Genomic DNA, 17,224 nt, shown 5'->3' on the forward strand with positions numbered 1-17,224 from the left:
TAAGTGTAAACCTGTAAATCTGTGTCAGGTGAGTGAGGATAGAGAGTAAGGAAGTCCAAATATGGAGGAGGTGGGGTAGTTGAGGGGGTAGAAATACAGAATTTTACGTAACACTTAAAATAAATTTTGCTATTACATAAAATGACATTGCAATTAAACATATTATATTTCATAGAACATTTACATGCTAAATCTAAAGTAAAACTAAAAAATAATTACTTAGCAGTAATTTTATTCATTTGTAAAGATGATTCTCAAAAAACATTGATATAATTCATTTTGGGAGCATAAATCTAAAAGGAAATGCAGTAAAAGTGCATGGAGGATAAAAGCATGAGCTTGTGAAATGCTGTGTTGGGCCAACACCAAACGAAATTGGGTGGCTCTGCTCCTAAACTAACCAAGTAAATTCTAGTGTCCAAACATATTAAAACTGCGACCGTCTCAAAGGATTTCTGCAGATGGTAAAGGGAACCTTGTGCATCAGCATGAGATGTCAAGAATGTGAGAAACATGTCTGTTTGACAACCTGGGATAACAATGAGTTGTGGGGTTTTTTTTTGTTTTTTTGTTTGTTTTTTTTACCAGTCAATATACTTTTTAACCACTGAACTAATTTATAAACCACTCAGACAGTCAGATACTTAATTTACTAAACTGAAAACTAAATCTAATGGACTACTAATGCTGAAAGTAGGAATTGGGATTAGATTGACTGATTAAAAACAAGGCTGCATTGTGCTCATGCTCATGGAGAAAAGTATAAAACGACTATTCCGTAGGATGTGTTGGCATTAAGCTGTCAGACTGTTAGCAACTGAATACTGCTTGTCTCACCCTCCCCTTCCAAAAGTGAAGAACTTACGATGGTTGACAAAAACTTAAAAGGCCGTATCTAGAGCCAGTGTTTGGTTTGTTCATTCTGGGCTAGAAAGGTGGCGATGCAACATACTGGACTCCATGAAAGAGGATCTGTGGAATGGCATTTAAGGTAACAAAAACACAGTGATTCTTATTGTCACATAATTATACACCAATGGAAACATACTTATGAATATTATACTTCATTTCTGGCATGTTATGCCAGTAAATCCCCTTAAGTCTTAGACACTGGACCTTTACATTGTGCCGAAACAAAGGTCATTATATAAAAATTGAAAATCTCAAACTAATAGATGGCGAGATGTCAGTTCAGCTACAAATCTTCAAATAAATGGCTTTTAGGTTTTGAGTATTCATCCAATTACCAAATAAATTAAATAAATAACTACTGCATCAGCCTGTGCGCCTCTAACAAGTGTCAGGTTAGGGATAACAACTTGTAGAGTTGAATGGCAACTACTGGCACTTTGGGTGTGACTGTTGCAGGGATTACGTTCTGTCATCATCGCTGGTGCTGTTATCCGGTGGACAATTTGGCAGTTTTATTACTGAAGTATAATGAAAAACCCACCATTGAACAAATGTTTTATGGTTGAGGATAAAAAAGGAGAAAGGAAAAATTGATCTACTCTTACTTTACTCGAACCTCTAGGACAATAAAAATGAGGTTTTTTAAAAAATGTGCTCAAGGAATTCATGTTAAACACCATTATGAGGACAATCACAAATCTTATGACAGGTTCATGGTTTCTCCTGTGCACTAAGTCATCAAACTTTGAGAACCCCTGATCTGATCAATCAGTCCACGAGTCAGTCAGAGTGATCACCATGATCTTGCTGGTGGTTCCTCTGGGGTTCTCCACAGGCACGGAGTTGTTGAAGACCAGCGCCCACAGCAGCCAGACGGACTTCCCAATGGTGAATTTAGATCCACCTGACTCTGAGAGACGGAGAGACAGAGAGTTACAGTGTGAAATATTAAGATTAAGAGCACTTCACACACAGGTGCTGAGTGATAACAGCCTCGGTCGGAGGCTTGTTAGCATCAAATCTTAAGTTAGAAAATGAGTACATGCAGCGCCACACTTAGAGTATATTTGAAGACAAACACAGTAAAATAGACTACATGGCAATCTAGACAAAAGTATGTGGACACCCAAGTTATGTGACTTTGCATGATTGGTGAATATGTCACTCATAAAAGCAGATTGTTGCCTATGGTTTATAACAGCCTCCGGTCTTCTGGTTTCAAACTCTCAGAGTCTCCTGCAGGGTTTTACTCCCATTAGTGCGTCAAATGGACAATAAGTTTTGGCTCACAGTTGGTGTTTCAGTTCATCCGAAAGGGAAACAGACATGTTATAATCCAAATAGCGAGAGGGAGCCACAGCCTATATATTAAATACATTGAAATCCTATTATAGCGGTAGTTCACCCAAAAATGAAATTTCACTTCATATCTACTCACCCCTGTGCTGATGTGAGGATGGGTGAAGATCTCCAGTTCACAAAACGCTCCCGGAGCTTCAGCGGAAAACAGCGTTGCAGCCTAATCCAGTACAATTGAAGTGAATGGTGACCAGTTTTAAAATAAAAAAAGAACACAATAAAAAACACAAAATGTCTCCATACTGCTCATGTGGTGCAATCCAAATGTCTGTAAGCCGTGACATTAAAATTTAACCCAAAAAGATGCCATTTATACCATGTTTTTAGCTTAAATGTCAACTGTAGCCTCTCAGACCTGATCCGTGTGCACATTCCTGGAGCAGGTACACAAGCTCTTGCCCAAGTGGCGCGGCTGCAGCAAAGAAATAATGTTACTCTTTTAAGTCAAAGTCCTTGGATGTTTTCTTCTTTGTTGAAAGTTTGCACAGTCAACTATATGCATAACAAGTCACAATTTCTGAGCAGATCTCTCTCTGTTGTCTGAGTCCCTTCTAGGTAGCATGTAAACACAGACGTGAAAGTATCGTGAGATCTCGTATATCTCATGTCGCGCTGCTTGTTTTCCGCTGAAGCTCCGGGATCATTTTGTGAACTGGAGATCTTCACCCATCCTCACATCAGCCCAGGGGTGAGTGGCTTTTGAGTGAAATTCCATTTTTGGGTGAACTATCGCTTTAAATATACGATTGTGAGTTGCTTCCCCGGGCTCTCTCTTGACTCGAGGAAGCTCGTGCTGGCTGCAGGAACACTGCAGGAGTGCAAGACGAGTGAAACAATGTAAATTAACGATAACAAGCGAGGACGAGTCCTACACCATAATCACTGATCAGCTGATTTGATCAGCTGTTTATAACTGTCAATTGCCTGTCAATGTAAAGTTATCTTGAAAACAAAAGCCAACTGCTCCGAGGATACACACAGTTTGAGTTCAGTGATTGCCTGCCTGACTGCCTGCCAAACTTCATTAACATATTGCTCATTTAACTGTTATAAACATTTACTCCCTTGAAAAGATTATTAATGGTTTCTTATGACTCACAAACAAATACTGACTCATTCAGCAGACATTTGGCATTAATTTGAACTTTAATAAATGTGAAACGGACACTGTGGCTGTAGCATTTCCTTGATCTCAGAGGACACACCATGATCATTTTATGATTTACTGCAGTGAATGTATTACAGATTTCTCCTTTTAAGAAAGTCGATTTAATCAAAAATTTAATCAGATGACTCATTTTACTCAAACTGAGGAATTTGTTTAAGGATTCTTTCATTTTGTCTGTTCAAGTGAGATGTCATAAAATATGACATTTGAAGCTCAAAAAAAAACCCCTCAATATAAGCTTCAACTGTAAAAACTGACATTTGGTACAGCCCCATCTGAAATATTATTGTATGCTTGAGCAATAAAGTTTCCTTTAAATTGAACAACTGAAAAAGACAGTGCAGCTGGCAAAAGCTTGTGAACAGTCATGCCCACATTTTGGCCACATGGGTTTATCATGATGTTGGGTTGCAGAGATTGTGGGGACAAACTGCCCTACAGTGATCTAAGAACTGTCTGATGTTCAAAGTTTAAAAAGGGAAGATAAGATGAGGTCTGGGAAAGACCTATATGGAGTTATTAAAGATTAAACCTGGCACCTTGTGTTGAGTACAGAATCTTCAAACTGTGAGGGGGGGATAAGGATGAGAGACAAAAATTGAACAGATAGAGGAATGTAGCCGGCTCTTCGAGATGAAAGCTGCTGGTACATTTCTCACTGAAAGCAAGTCATCACACTCTGAAGGTATAGATGGGATGGTGGTGGTGGAGTGGAGAGAGAATATGAGACTTTGAACACTTTTACTGAGTTGCCAACTTTTCTGCAGCGAGAGGGCACTTAAACTGAATGTATCAATGAAAAGATGGAGAGAAAAAAGGGGAAGAGAGGAATCTATTAAAGGCAACAGCAGACTTAATTTAGCTTGACAGAAAAATGAAACATAAAACTTTGAAAGCTGAATTAAAGTTGAAAGGAAGTTTCCCACTTCCTTTATCCATTTTCCCACTTACTGTAATTCTGGTGGTATCCTAAGACACAGTTCTGTTTGGTGGGTCACTACTGCTCCACTATTTCTTTAGTAGAAAACACAATTTGTCATTCTGCTTTGAAAACCACAAATTAAATCACCTCCATTGTATCGGGGTAGAAAGTCTGAGATAGATATCTCAAAACATGACAAGTTCTCGTTTGAATGATTAAAATGACTTTTAAAGGCATTTAATAATCTCACGAAAAGTGCTTATTAAGTGATTATATATGCACATATTTACAAATTCATTGCAAAAGTCAGTACAAAATTACAGTCCGCCCTCCATGAAGGAGGATTGTAATCTCTTCACACTACTTTTATTTAAAGCAGCGATGCACACTAACGTGGCACCAGGGTTGGACAGTAATGGATTACATGTAACCAGGAGACAAAACATAATCATCCTTGATTATATGAGAAGAAAATGTTTGATCAGATTACAGTTACACTGTCAGTGATTACATGATTACATTTTTTTTTATCAGACCTTTAAAATATCGTAATTTTAAAATTCTAAAACAATTTTTTATGATTACCGATGCTCTACTAACTCAAGAAAAGTGCAAGAAAAAGAACCCTATATATGAAAATGCATTTTATTTGCCTTGAAAATATTTTGACATGTTTAAAAAAAATGTAATAACACTATTACTACCACTACTACTACTACAAATAATAATAGTAATAATAATAATACTGATAAGGAATTTTTGTGGAACTCAATTTTTTGTGGCTGCATCCATTTTACATTACTTTTTTACATTATTTTACAGTATTTTCAATTTTTTTTTAAATTTTTAAGTACTTTTTTACATTACTAATTGCCATGTAATTTGCATTCAGCGAACAAACAGCCCTCTAGGACATGATATGACAGCACAAAGATGACAGTTTAATTCTGCACATGTGACATGACTACATCTGCAGAGTGGAGGTTTTTTAAATGTGTCAGAAGTGGATAGCAAAGTTGTTATTTGCAGTGACCGCTCAGCGACGGTCACGCAAGCCCGTCATCCTGATCAACAAAATGCTTTTTAAAGCGTTCATCTGAATTTGAGAAGAACAAAGGGAAACAGGCGCCAGCGAAACAAAGCTGTCAGCGGTAGTTTTCTTAATTTGCCCAGTGAAGTGTACATTTTGAAAGGCATTGTATTTTTTATGTCTGCATCTTCCCGTGGGCCATCACAGTAAGAGTAGGCAGAATAATATGTTAATTCCTTGATGTTTTTTGCAATTTAGTGGAAAAAAATATGTGCATATATCATTATCAGAATCAGCCAAAAGTTGCAAAATAGTGGCTTTTCAGCAGAAATCCAATATCAAGCAGCTCTAATTGAAAGCCCATAATAAGATAAATGTCTTTTTACCATCTTAATAAGAAGGTTTAGACATCTGCTGGTAAATGCAACCTGGAGTCGTGTTTGAAATCTGGAAGGTGGACTTTTTGATCACTTGATCATATGCTGGTTTTCCGACGTATGTTTCAAATAAAATGAGACTAAACGATGCCTTTTAGCACAGAAGCAACCAGACCTGACAACCAATGATGAACAAACACCTACCTGTCACTCCAATTCAGCATAATTCCACTTGTGTCAGTTTATTAGAAAGTAATGAAAAACATTTCCAAATGATTATTTAAAATGAATGTAGCTGCACAGAGGAGCAGTCGGTAAACAGTAGGAATAAAAGATGAACTGACAAGTACTGTAAAAATGTCAAAATCAACCACCACCGCGCCGTCAGTGTTTGTTTCATTAAAAATAAATAGGCTGGATCGTGGGTGTGGAGTGATTGTTTTGACTCATGTGCAGACAAAAAAAGTGGGACGCTTTGCATAATTTGAGCAAACACCCTCCTCAAATCAGCCCCCCCTCGCTTACATAACTGATGAAGTGACAAGTTGGTAATAATGTCATGAAATGAGCAGTGGCGGCGGGGTTGATTGGCGTGCCGGCGCCAGAGTGACTCCGTCTCTTACTCTTGGCGCTCTGCAGGCTGCGGTTGTATCCCACGGGGCTGAAGAACTCGAAGATGAAGACGGTGACAGCCACCACCGACAGGCACATCACAAACATCATCACCCACACCGCCGGGCTGTAGGGCTCTGCAACACACACACACACATACAAATATCAGATAAAAGTTTCAGAAGTTTGCCTGTCATCTGTGAAGTAGCACTTTATCAAATGCACAACTGTCTGTCACAACTGGACTGTGGATAAAGAAACTGTGGCCTGAAACTAGAAGCTGAAAAACCCTCTGTCACACACGGTTAGACTAATTGTTTGGTGAAAGTCAAACCACAGTTTGCACTCTACTTCTTCCTAAAGGCCAATCATCATGGTGACTGCCTGTTACTGAGCTGTGTGTCTGTCTCTGCAGTGTTTACCATTTCTCCAAACTCCTGGAGGGGCTGTTATGTTGCTTAACAATGCCACCTTAGCTACAATACTAACGTTTCTAGCAGTAAATCACTGTTTCAGAGCCTCAAACAGTTTTTTGTACCAAACCTGACAGCTGCAGCTGCATGCTCATATTTTGCAAAGCAAATTTCTTTTTAGGCAGATGTTATTTACATCCAGGGTCAAATATCCAATGTGGCTATTTGCACCTGGGGTGGAATGACCAACTGTTACACTCATTAACATCCTGACATTGCCTCCACTGTAACCGTTTTCCCTGAGGGAGGAGCGATTTGATTTTCTCAAACCAAACACTGGAGCCTGACATCATTTTAAGTTGACACTGACTCGTTTCCATGCCAGCATACGTTTTTGCCCCCAGTCTTCCCCCAGTTCAGGTGATCACATGTGAAGGGAGGTTACGTTACTTTAGTCGACCATAAAGTGTGTAGATCAGCTGGGTTGTGTCTGTGGATTGACTGGAGAGGTGTGAGACGAGAGCCATCCTTCCAGGATTGGGACGGGACAGGAGTGAAAACTGACTCCTGTGTCATGCTCCAGTCCACACCGTGAAAAGCTGAAGTTATCTAGTTAGCAGCAACAAGTCAGGCTAAAGACAATTAAAACTGGACGTCTGTCAAACATGTTTCGTACTTTTTATTTAAAGTAAATTATTTAAATGGCAGCAAACAACACAGCCTTTCACTAACTGTTATGCTGCAGCCTGAGGTGACGCACAGCTTTACAGCCCTTGATAACAGCTTGACAACGGCCTTAATCCCAACCCTCATTGGCTAAACATTAGTCCTCTTGTGATACTAACTGACCAATTATTTTTTTTACCTGAGAAACCACTCTTACATGTTACAATGCCAGACCAGAGAATCAGTCAGCTCAGTGGAGTGGGCAGATTCCAAGGTCTGGATCCAGGCAGGGGTGTATACAGGCGAGCGTCCTTGTGTCCATAGCCACCAATGCTATTTGCAGCTGCACGGCAGAGACAAGGCATTATCTTTTCCTAAACCAATAAGTAGTTTTGTTTCCAACTGCAAATGGAATATAATCATTTTAAAAGACTGGAAAGGAGTCAACTAAGTCTAAAACTTCAAGTGATTTCACACTATGCTCAGATTTTAGTCCCACAAAAACCTCTAAACCACCACAACCTTTTATCTACAGAGACTTTGTCGCTCTTTATGGATAAACTAAGGGGTTGTAAATAGCAGAACAGCTTCTCACACCGGGTGCAAATAGACACTCTGTTGTTTTCTTTGTCTGTCTTGATATGAAGCCAATTTGTTATTGTGCAGTTCTGGGAATTCAGAAACAAGTAACACCTACTCTGCTCTGCAACATGGCACATGGGCCACACGATAATGGAGGAGGTTCACACAAAAGCTGTTTTTCTGCGATAATGTGAATTTGCCTTGCTGCCGCACAGCGAGCGGTTACCGTGCCGATTTGTTTTCATTGTAAATATAATGGCAGGCATGATGCTGAGGTCGACAGTGGCAGCAGTGGCAAAGAGAGGGAGGGGGATTCAAATGCAGAAAACTGGAAGCCTTGGTAGCAACAAATCGCTATATGAAAGCACCTTTAGTGCACAAAAACTGTGAAACCAATTTGTTTTTTAACATATTTCTTATAAAGCATACTCATTTTTGATCAGTGTGTTGGTGTGTTTAAAAGCCCCTAAAAACTTTCACTCAATAAACAATGATAAAAGTCCAAGTTTGGATAAATAGATCATTATTTGTTATTAACTGAGAATCTAGCACCCCTAAAATTCAGCTAATCAGCATCATCACGACTGTGTGGGTGTGTTTGGTCAGATTTGATTGACAGCTGCCCGACAACTTAAGCAAACAACCCCACAACTGTCATCACGGCCCCGCCCGCTTCAAATTAGTCGGGACAGGACTGACAAAACATTGCAGGAAGAAACGCTTCCTGCGAAATAACCCAAACTGCCCTGAGCGTGACAGAAGAATCATCAGCATCGCTCAGCATCACAAATATGTTTTTCAGGGCCTTTAAAATTATGAAACACAGTTCAGTTCAACTGTTAAATCACTCAGTGAAAACAAGCGTCCAAAAAACAATTAACTGCAGGTTTCCACAGCAACAGAACTTCCAGTTCTAACAGTTACTCATGAACTGCATATAACACTTGGCATTTTTATTGCTTCCTGTACTGTATTTACTTGACTGATTTCCCATTAAATATTATGCAATCAGTGTATTTTTTTGTTTTTGTTTGTAAGACCTATGGCAGATGAGCTACAGAGTTTAACTGGATCCATCAGTGTGAGGATAAACAGAGGCAATGAGACAGCAAAAAGAACACAGTGTTCAGCAGAGGGAGCCGAGGACGGACTATGAAAACAGGCTGGGCTGTTGATCACGCTGCATTTAGCTCAGATCTGATACATAGTAACTACAAGCTGCTGAATGACACAAACATTTCCTGTCTGTAGTCAGAGGTGAGACATGTCTCAGAGCACGAGGGGTCAGACAGTCTGATCATTAATTGTATTTGTGGCATTTGGTATTCTTTTGCACTTTAAATAGCGCAACATTTTGAGAGCTGTTTGCTTCTGTAATTTTATAACTGCAGTATATTGTGATGGGAGATGATCCAATGTGTTAAACAGGTGTGGATAATTATGTTTCATGTGGGGTGCAGAAGAGAAACTGTCCAAGCTGCCATGATCCAGACACAATTGTGATATGGTTCTAAAAATGGCCAAATCTGTAATAATGGACTAGTCTTTTGTTCTTTGGGCACATAGATGTCTATGAATTAATAACTGGGTGACACAGGCATGTACTTGGTCACCTTTTCTGAACTGACATTTGTTGGCGTATTTTTTGTTGGCAGGGTCCAAAATGTCTTTTTACAGCACAGCATGCACGGTGGACACAGGTTGTGAAGACAGGAGCAGCAACACTGAACTGAGCTAATTTAGTAGTAATTGCAATGTTTTTAAGGTCTCATGATGGCCTTGCAGGCTTGAGGGAACCCCGGATCTGGCCCCCGAGCCGGGTTAAGTATGTGCAACACATAGAACATTCTTGCTTGGTGTTTTGGGTATGCTGACCTAAAATAATATACCTACATATCAACTTTTATATCCTCTATATTTTATGTTTTTACTGTACTCAAGGCTGTATGTGATGAAGGCTGTAGGCTGTATGATCTCAGCTGCAAGGATCCCAAAGTGAGGCAAGGCAATCGGGAGACAGCACCTCAACATCTGGTAGTACACAGATCTGGATTTACATTTGTCAAGGATACAGAATGTAGCTTTGTATTTCTGTACAACATAGATAGATAGATTCTTTCTTGTCCTTTTTCAAGGAAATGTGTTACCACAGTCTATACACATACACAAAATTCTCTGATTTCAGCTTCTTTATTGCAAATATTCTGGGGTCTTCTTCGTACGATCCAGTGTTGAGGTGTGAGAGGTTGGGGGTGGGGAGACCAATCATTTTGGAGACGCTGTATGTAATCTGTATGAGTTTGTACCTACTGGAGATGGTTAATGTGGTGAATAAATGGGGGTATGATAGAAGAGGATGGGTTGAACTGTATTTTTTGTACAACAAAAGGTGGTGAGCAACAGAAAGTGTTTTAAGTTTACACAAACCCAGTTTTATCGTCCCGGTTGAGTCTGAGATATTTGAAGCACTCCGCCGTCTCAACAGAGCATCATCACTGATGCAGGTGGGGCTGTGGGTGGAGTCGTGGGCTGTGCTGCGTCTGCTGCAAGTGTTAATTAACAGCTCTTTTGTCTGCACAGACTTATGTGTATTATCTGGCAAAGGGCCTGGAGTGTCTCAGCTTCCATGCAACTACACACACACACACAAGCATTTATACACACACACATCTAGACTCATTCTCAGCTCATGTGGATTTATGCAAATACACCACACCCACACACAGACATTAACATATATGCACCTACACACTCTCCATTATAAACAGGGTTGGAATTCGTTTGTCTTTGCAGATTCAGGGTTTTACTCTGTCCACTCCGACCGTGACTCTGATCATACGTATGAATAAACCATCCTGAACTAAGAATCAACCTTCCTTTCAACAGTTTTACTTAAAAACTTAGGTAAGGCTTTGTTTGAAGGGGTATGTAAAAGACTGTCATAACCCTGTCATGGCTCTGAATATGAGTCTGTATGAATGTTTATGTTGACATATGAGACATGCAACATAAGTCCTTCATGAATAACTTCCTGGACTTTAAGTAAAGTGGTATCAGTTGGACTTTTCATAAATATGTTATTAATGTTATAAGGCCAACAGACAACAGAGTACAGTACCAAGGTGATTTAGCTTGACAGCAATTTCGCTAGTTTACTTATCCCTAAACTAAGCTAGTGGCTAGTTGCTGTTACTGTAGCTGGTGTTAGCTACGTAGCTATGTTAGTCCTGGAGCTAGCCACCTAATTAGGTGACTCAGCCCTGTTGTGCTAAGAGCCAATTCAAGCAAAAAAACCCGCCATGGTACTGTGTTCCCCGTTGTCAAACTGGCCACCGGTCAGTCTCAGAGGCTGTGTCCGGTTCTGGTCTGGTCGGTATCTCCAGTCCAGCTAGACTTGGCTAGACGCTGATGATGTTAACATGGTGGGGGAAAGTAAAGATGGGCATGTATGTTACAGAAGGAAGCAAGATTGTTCACTCTGGTTACTTCCTTCACCTTCAGAAAAAAAAAAAAATATTTTGGACAAGTAGTAACAGATGTCACCCAGAAGATTTTAAACTGTTAAAATAATTTTGTAATTCATTTTAAGGGGAGTAACAACTTCATTAAAACATTGTCAACCACTGGGATTGTACACTTGACAGCGATGTAAGTAATGGGTAAAATAAAGTAATGGATGTGTAACTATGGTCATAAAAGTGGTGGAAAAAGAGAAGCCCAGAACCAAGTTCTTATCCAGAAAGTCGGTGTTCCTGGACAGGGAAAGTTGTCATCCAGGTCCAATACCACTTCGATTACGCTACCACATCCTGGTCTTCGCAAGTTATGGAAGAAAAAACTTCAGGCCTCCCAAAATAGACTGATCAGAGTGGTCTTAGGTCTTGAGCCACAGGACACACAGCGAGGAACCAGCTCATGCAGCTAGACTGTCTCTGCAGGGAGTCCAGACTGACACAGTTAAAACTCTGTCAGGTTCAAAAAAGTGCAAACGGTGCAGTCCCCAATTACTTACCAAACTCAACTGACAGTTGTGTAGGCAGGGTTGTATGTAGCTCATTTAGTCATACAACTGTCTTTTTAAATGAACTTTCAAACAAGCAACATGACATGACAGTCTTATGCACATCCCACACCAACACTGATTTTAATTTTGCTTTGCAGAATAACTGTAATTCATTAACTGAGTGACACAGCAAATGACCACACTAAACTAGAGGTAAAAACCTTGTGGTGAAGACAGGAGGAAATTGTCTTTCCTCATCTTGCCCTTCCACAGAAATGGGTGCCAGGCTAACTGCCGGCTGAGGAAACGAGCCGATACATCGGAGATTTGCCAAATTAGTGAGGGATTCTCTATCGACACCGACAACAGCAACAGTGGCAGCTGTAATGCTAATCAAACGGCACCGGAGAGACGAGCTGAGCTGCTGGGTCGACTCATCAACACCTTTGTCTCTTAGTGTTACATCCAGGAAGAGAGGCTACATCGAACTCGACTGTGCGCTGACATACCGAGGAGCAACAAGCTCGGTTTACAACTATCAGGCTTTTAGCGGATGCTCCCCTGCAGAGAGCTGTACAGTGAGGGCGCAGGTGGAGAGGCTCGGGATTTATCCATTAAACTCACTGCCTGACAGGGTTAATATGCTTTTAAGGCTGAGCTGTCAAACTGTGTGCCATGAGGACTGAGAGGCTGCATGTTCTATTTCAATCTACTGTAAGTTTGTCGCAGTGGACGACGCCACATGTGCAGAAACCTGCGTCATTCTGTTCAAACGTCACTTGATTTTTATCTGTTTTTGATTGCTTTATCAGAAGATAGAAACAACAAATAAAAGAAATATTGTTTTTTCCAACATCTCTGGGTAGAGGAAGGAGAAGAAAAAGAATAATAAATATCATGATGAAAATTTATTGCTGTCCATCTGTTTTTCCTTAATATTTTTTAATAATGACAAAAAGTTATTTTAGTTTGAAAACCCTGATTTGTCAGGAGGTTTTATTAAAGACATTAATCATTTATGATTAATGTCATACTGGTATAAACAGAAACAAAAAAAGCTGAAAGTGGGAGAGGTGTTGAGATTTCAGCTGCAGTATTTAACTACATGTGCCTTTAATGTGTAAGGTTGTATTTTTGGGAACACACAACACATCTGGTATTCGAGCGCTGCTTGAATTGGACAATAAAGGTTTTTTGATTGTGGCTGATGTGGCCTGTTTCAGGTGACTGGCAACAGAAATTGCAATTCTTGTTCCATTTTCAAAACATGGTGGATTATTTTGCGCTCTCTGTATTGCAGTGTCATGCTAAGAACAAATATTGAATAGAAAAACTGGAAAGGCTCCTTCTTTGGGTACCAGACTGTTTCACAATATCAGCCGTCACAACTCATGAGCTCTAATGTCGACTTACAAAGTCATAAGTACCACATCAGTGGGCAGTTTGAGCAGAAACCCCTTAGAGTGATTTCATCTGTCCAGGTCAAACTGATCATTAAATGTCGATGATTATTACAACCAAATTTTTTTATCATTCTACATATTCTTTAGATGCAGTGTATGGTTTTGCTCCTCCACTTCAGAAGATGGTGGTAAAACTTATGGCTGGATTCATGAAAAGCTCAAGGTGGGGCTTTTCCACCAACATTTTCGGCTGCACAGTGTCAAACCACGCTGCTCTGATTTGCATTTCCATCAACACTTTTATCGTACTGAGCTGCACCCGAGACGGACCCACATCTCGCCGACCTGTGATGACCCTCCTTTGCTTCCCCTCAAACAAGCATGCATTGAGACTGAGTCTCTCTATGTTCAGTTCTCAGTACTTCTGTAGCTTCTAACTGAATCTCTGTGCTTTGAAAATAAGTTCTTCTCCTGTATCATGGTTTCTACTTTCAGGTATCTGCATTATTTTACCGTTTCATATTCGCTTTCAGCTGTGTAGGAGTCATGTTAAGTTACTGCTGATGAAACCACGAATGAAAACATCTCCTGAACGTGCTGCTTCATAATAAAAGCATTTAAATAACAAAACAACAGGGGACTTTTATTGTGAAGAATTAAAAAAAACAGCGTGTTTATCCCAGAGATGTATCTGAACGGTCTATCTACCACTTTACAGCCGCTTAACTCAAGCTTCATTGCGCTCGTCTTCAGTTAAAAGACACACCTTCAAGCGGGTAGCCCTGTTATAATGGAAATCCAAACTCCTGCTGTGCTGGGCTGACAGGCTGAGTCAAACCGAGTCAAACCAGGCCAGCTCATGTGTGTGGAAAAGGGGTATTACCTGCCAGGTACTGCAGTCAGAAACCACCAAACGCCAGAGCCATTGCCATAGCTAGCTCTTTAAGACTTTCTTTTTCTCGTCAAGATTTCAAAGTGAGCATAGCAACAGCATCAGGTAGCCAGCTGGAAGCAGATGGATTATCACAAGGCAAAGAGCAGTGTCAGACAACTAAAGGAGAAAAAAATAATTACTATAGTTACATCTTTTTTTCATTTGATATTTTGTATGAAAATACCCAAAATAAAGACTGTAAGTAGACTCCTTAACTGCTATAAGACAATTGTTTAAAAAGCATTTCTAGGAATACTTTTATTATTATAATAATAATAATAACGGCACTGAAAGCACCACAGTGTAAATTACCAATGTACTGTACTGTACAGTCCTATGCAGTCCACTAAAACACAGCAGTGTTTGACAAGATTTAATTTAACTTTATGCGCATAATGCATAAGGTTGAATTAAATCTTTTGTAATGTTTGTTCAACCATATTTATATGCGTGAGATGGGTTGTAATGTAGAAATGCCTCGGGCAAGTGCAGTCCAATAAAACATCGACACAAAGTACAGCCTCAACATGACCACCAGGTTAAATAAACAGTGTCTCACACAGTGGAAACACAATATAACACTGTCTGTCTCACAGGGATCTTGTATTTAACTGTATTAGTTTGCACAGAGACTTAAAACAACCCTGATTCAAAGAAAAAAAAAGTTGCCGTGTTAAACAAATAAAATAGAAAGTGATAATTTGCTAATCCTTTTTGACACATGCTCAACTGAAAATACCACAAAGACAATATATTTAATGTTTTACCTCATCAACATCATTGTTCAGTTTTATAATTATAGGCTTATTGTGAATTTGATGCCAGCGACATGTTTCAAAACAGGTTTGTACAGGGCAGATAAAAGAGGAGGAACTTTATCATGTTTATATTAAAGGGGCATCCTCGAAAGGCCTAACATATCCATATTTCAACTGTTACATTTAAATAAATTATATATTTTTTATTTGTTTATTTAATTGTTAGGCTATTCTCCTCTAATTCTACTTCAAACCTCATTCTCTATCAACTTTGCTTCAGAAATAAAAGGGTCACTGTCCTGAACACAGCAAAATAGAGTTATCCAATCAGATTTTTTTGTTGCTGTCTCTAGGCAGAGAAAGGTTAGAGCTAGCTCAAACATTGGTTAGGACTTCATCACTGGAACAGAAGGCCGCAGCCTTTGTTTGTGTTTGTTTAGAAAGTGACAGGTGAATTACCCGATCACATTTTGATTTACAGTGGGCAGGACCAAAAATAATCCTCTTATACCTTCTTGGAGGACAAAGACATCTTGCTTGAGACGAAGCAGTCGAGACCTACACTTTTGCTAGCTGGCTAAATTGATAGCGCTGCCTTTTTCACAGCGGACGTTTGACAGAGCATCTGGAAAGGACTGAAATATTACTCATCCCTGAGAGATACTTCTTTTTTAAAGTTCAGCACAGTGGACAGATTTATGTTGACAGACATATCACTGGAGATTTGTGTTATTACAGCTCTTAATGTCAAACACAAACTGAATTATAACTTATCCAAACAATAGTAACAGAGTAAATAGCAATTATCTAATGTTTAATACAAGTTTAAGTAAAGAAAAGTCTAGAAAAAACATTATTTATGAAGAAACTTGACTGCGCCAGTGTGGGAGTGCATGAAGTGGTTCAGTGTGTGAGGAAAGTTAACACTTTTGTGCCCTCTGCTTTGTTTTTATTAGTCATCAGACATCAGAAGCCGAGATATCGGACATGAGAGACTATTTTAATACATTTTTTATTAACTTTATGAGCTAAGTGTGGCTGGTTGTGTTTTCTTCTTGTGTTTTTGTGAGTTTAATGCCAAGCTTCTTTGACTTACTGCATTTGTTCAGTGTAGCCTGAGGGAGGTGATTTAAAAGTGATTTAAAAATTTGATTGCATTCTTTTGTCTGCTGTCTTTTTATTTTCCCAACCAGAGATTATGGCAGCCGAGTTCACAAAATGGCATAACATCAACCAGAGAGCAGTGAAAGCACCACCACAATCAGCAGCTTCGCGTGCGCGCGTTTACTTTTTTCCAAGGTCTTATTTTTCTAATTTACGTGATCATTTTCATTGAACATTAATTTCACTGAAAGTGCCCGGAGCGCTGGACACAACGCTGATTTATTGAATTTGTCTGCTCATTTTGATTGCGGTCCAATCAAAATTGCCTCAGCGGGGGAAGTGTGTAAATAATTACATGGTGCAGTGCAAACAATGAAGGTTGCGTTTGATTTATTTTCTTTTACTCCGACGAGTGAGGAGTGTGAAGCAGCCGCGTGTTGTTTTCAAAGCACTGTCAGCCTTGAGTTAAGATCTGAGGAGCTTCATTGTTTTATTTCACATTTATCTCCTCTCTCAGTGAGTTTGTGTTTGGTTTCCAGCAGCCATATATCCAGTTTGGACAACGGAAGTCTATTTTTAATCAGGCAAAGTCGAGAGAAGACATATGCTCTTTGTCAAAGATGCCCTCTTTAAAATTCACACCCAGGAGCTGCCAGGTACAACCACAGCCTGACACTGGTGCCGGTGGTGGAGGACCCACTGGAGCAGACGGGGGTTGAGGTCGGGGTTAATGAGGTTTACCTGCCCTTCCTCAAGGGCATTTAAGCGGCGGTTGCTAAGTAAAGCGACAGCATTACTTATTCATTTTGCTTGCCAACATGTTCCCAACAGGTCCGGAGATTCAAACCGGTGACCCAGAAAAGTCGACTCGTGTTCGTGAGTCCCTTTAAGGGGAAGGATAACAAACCATGAACCTGAGTGCAGGTTTAGTTGATCTCTGTTAATGAAAACCAGAGCAGCAGAGGACACATTATTTCACTA

At 39.8% G+C, this 17,224-nt stretch overlaps 1 protein-coding gene across 1 annotated transcript in view; it reads right to left on the reverse strand.

Annotated features, from left to right (window-relative positions):
- Nucleotides 1-17,224, reverse strand: part of grin2da (glutamate receptor, ionotropic, N-methyl D-aspartate 2D, a) — a 186,640-nt gene that overhangs the window by 39,827 nt on the left and 129,589 nt on the right. The window contains exons 10-11 of the mRNA XM_084738944.1: nucleotides 6,392-6,517; nucleotides 1,710-1,822 (exon numbers count right to left, since the gene is read on the reverse strand). Coding sequence (XP_084595070.1) covers nucleotides 1,710-1,822; nucleotides 6,392-6,517 — 239 coding nt within the window. The remainder of the gene's footprint in view (nucleotides 1-1,709; nucleotides 1,823-6,391; nucleotides 6,518-17,224) is intronic.

This window comes from Lutjanus erythropterus, chromosome 16 (genome assembly GCF_056507025.1).
Source record: "Lutjanus erythropterus isolate fLutEry1 chromosome 16, fLutEry1.hap2, whole genome shotgun sequence".
Lineage (NCBI taxonomy): Eukaryota > Metazoa > Chordata > Actinopteri > Lutjaniformes > Lutjanidae > Lutjanus > Lutjanus erythropterus.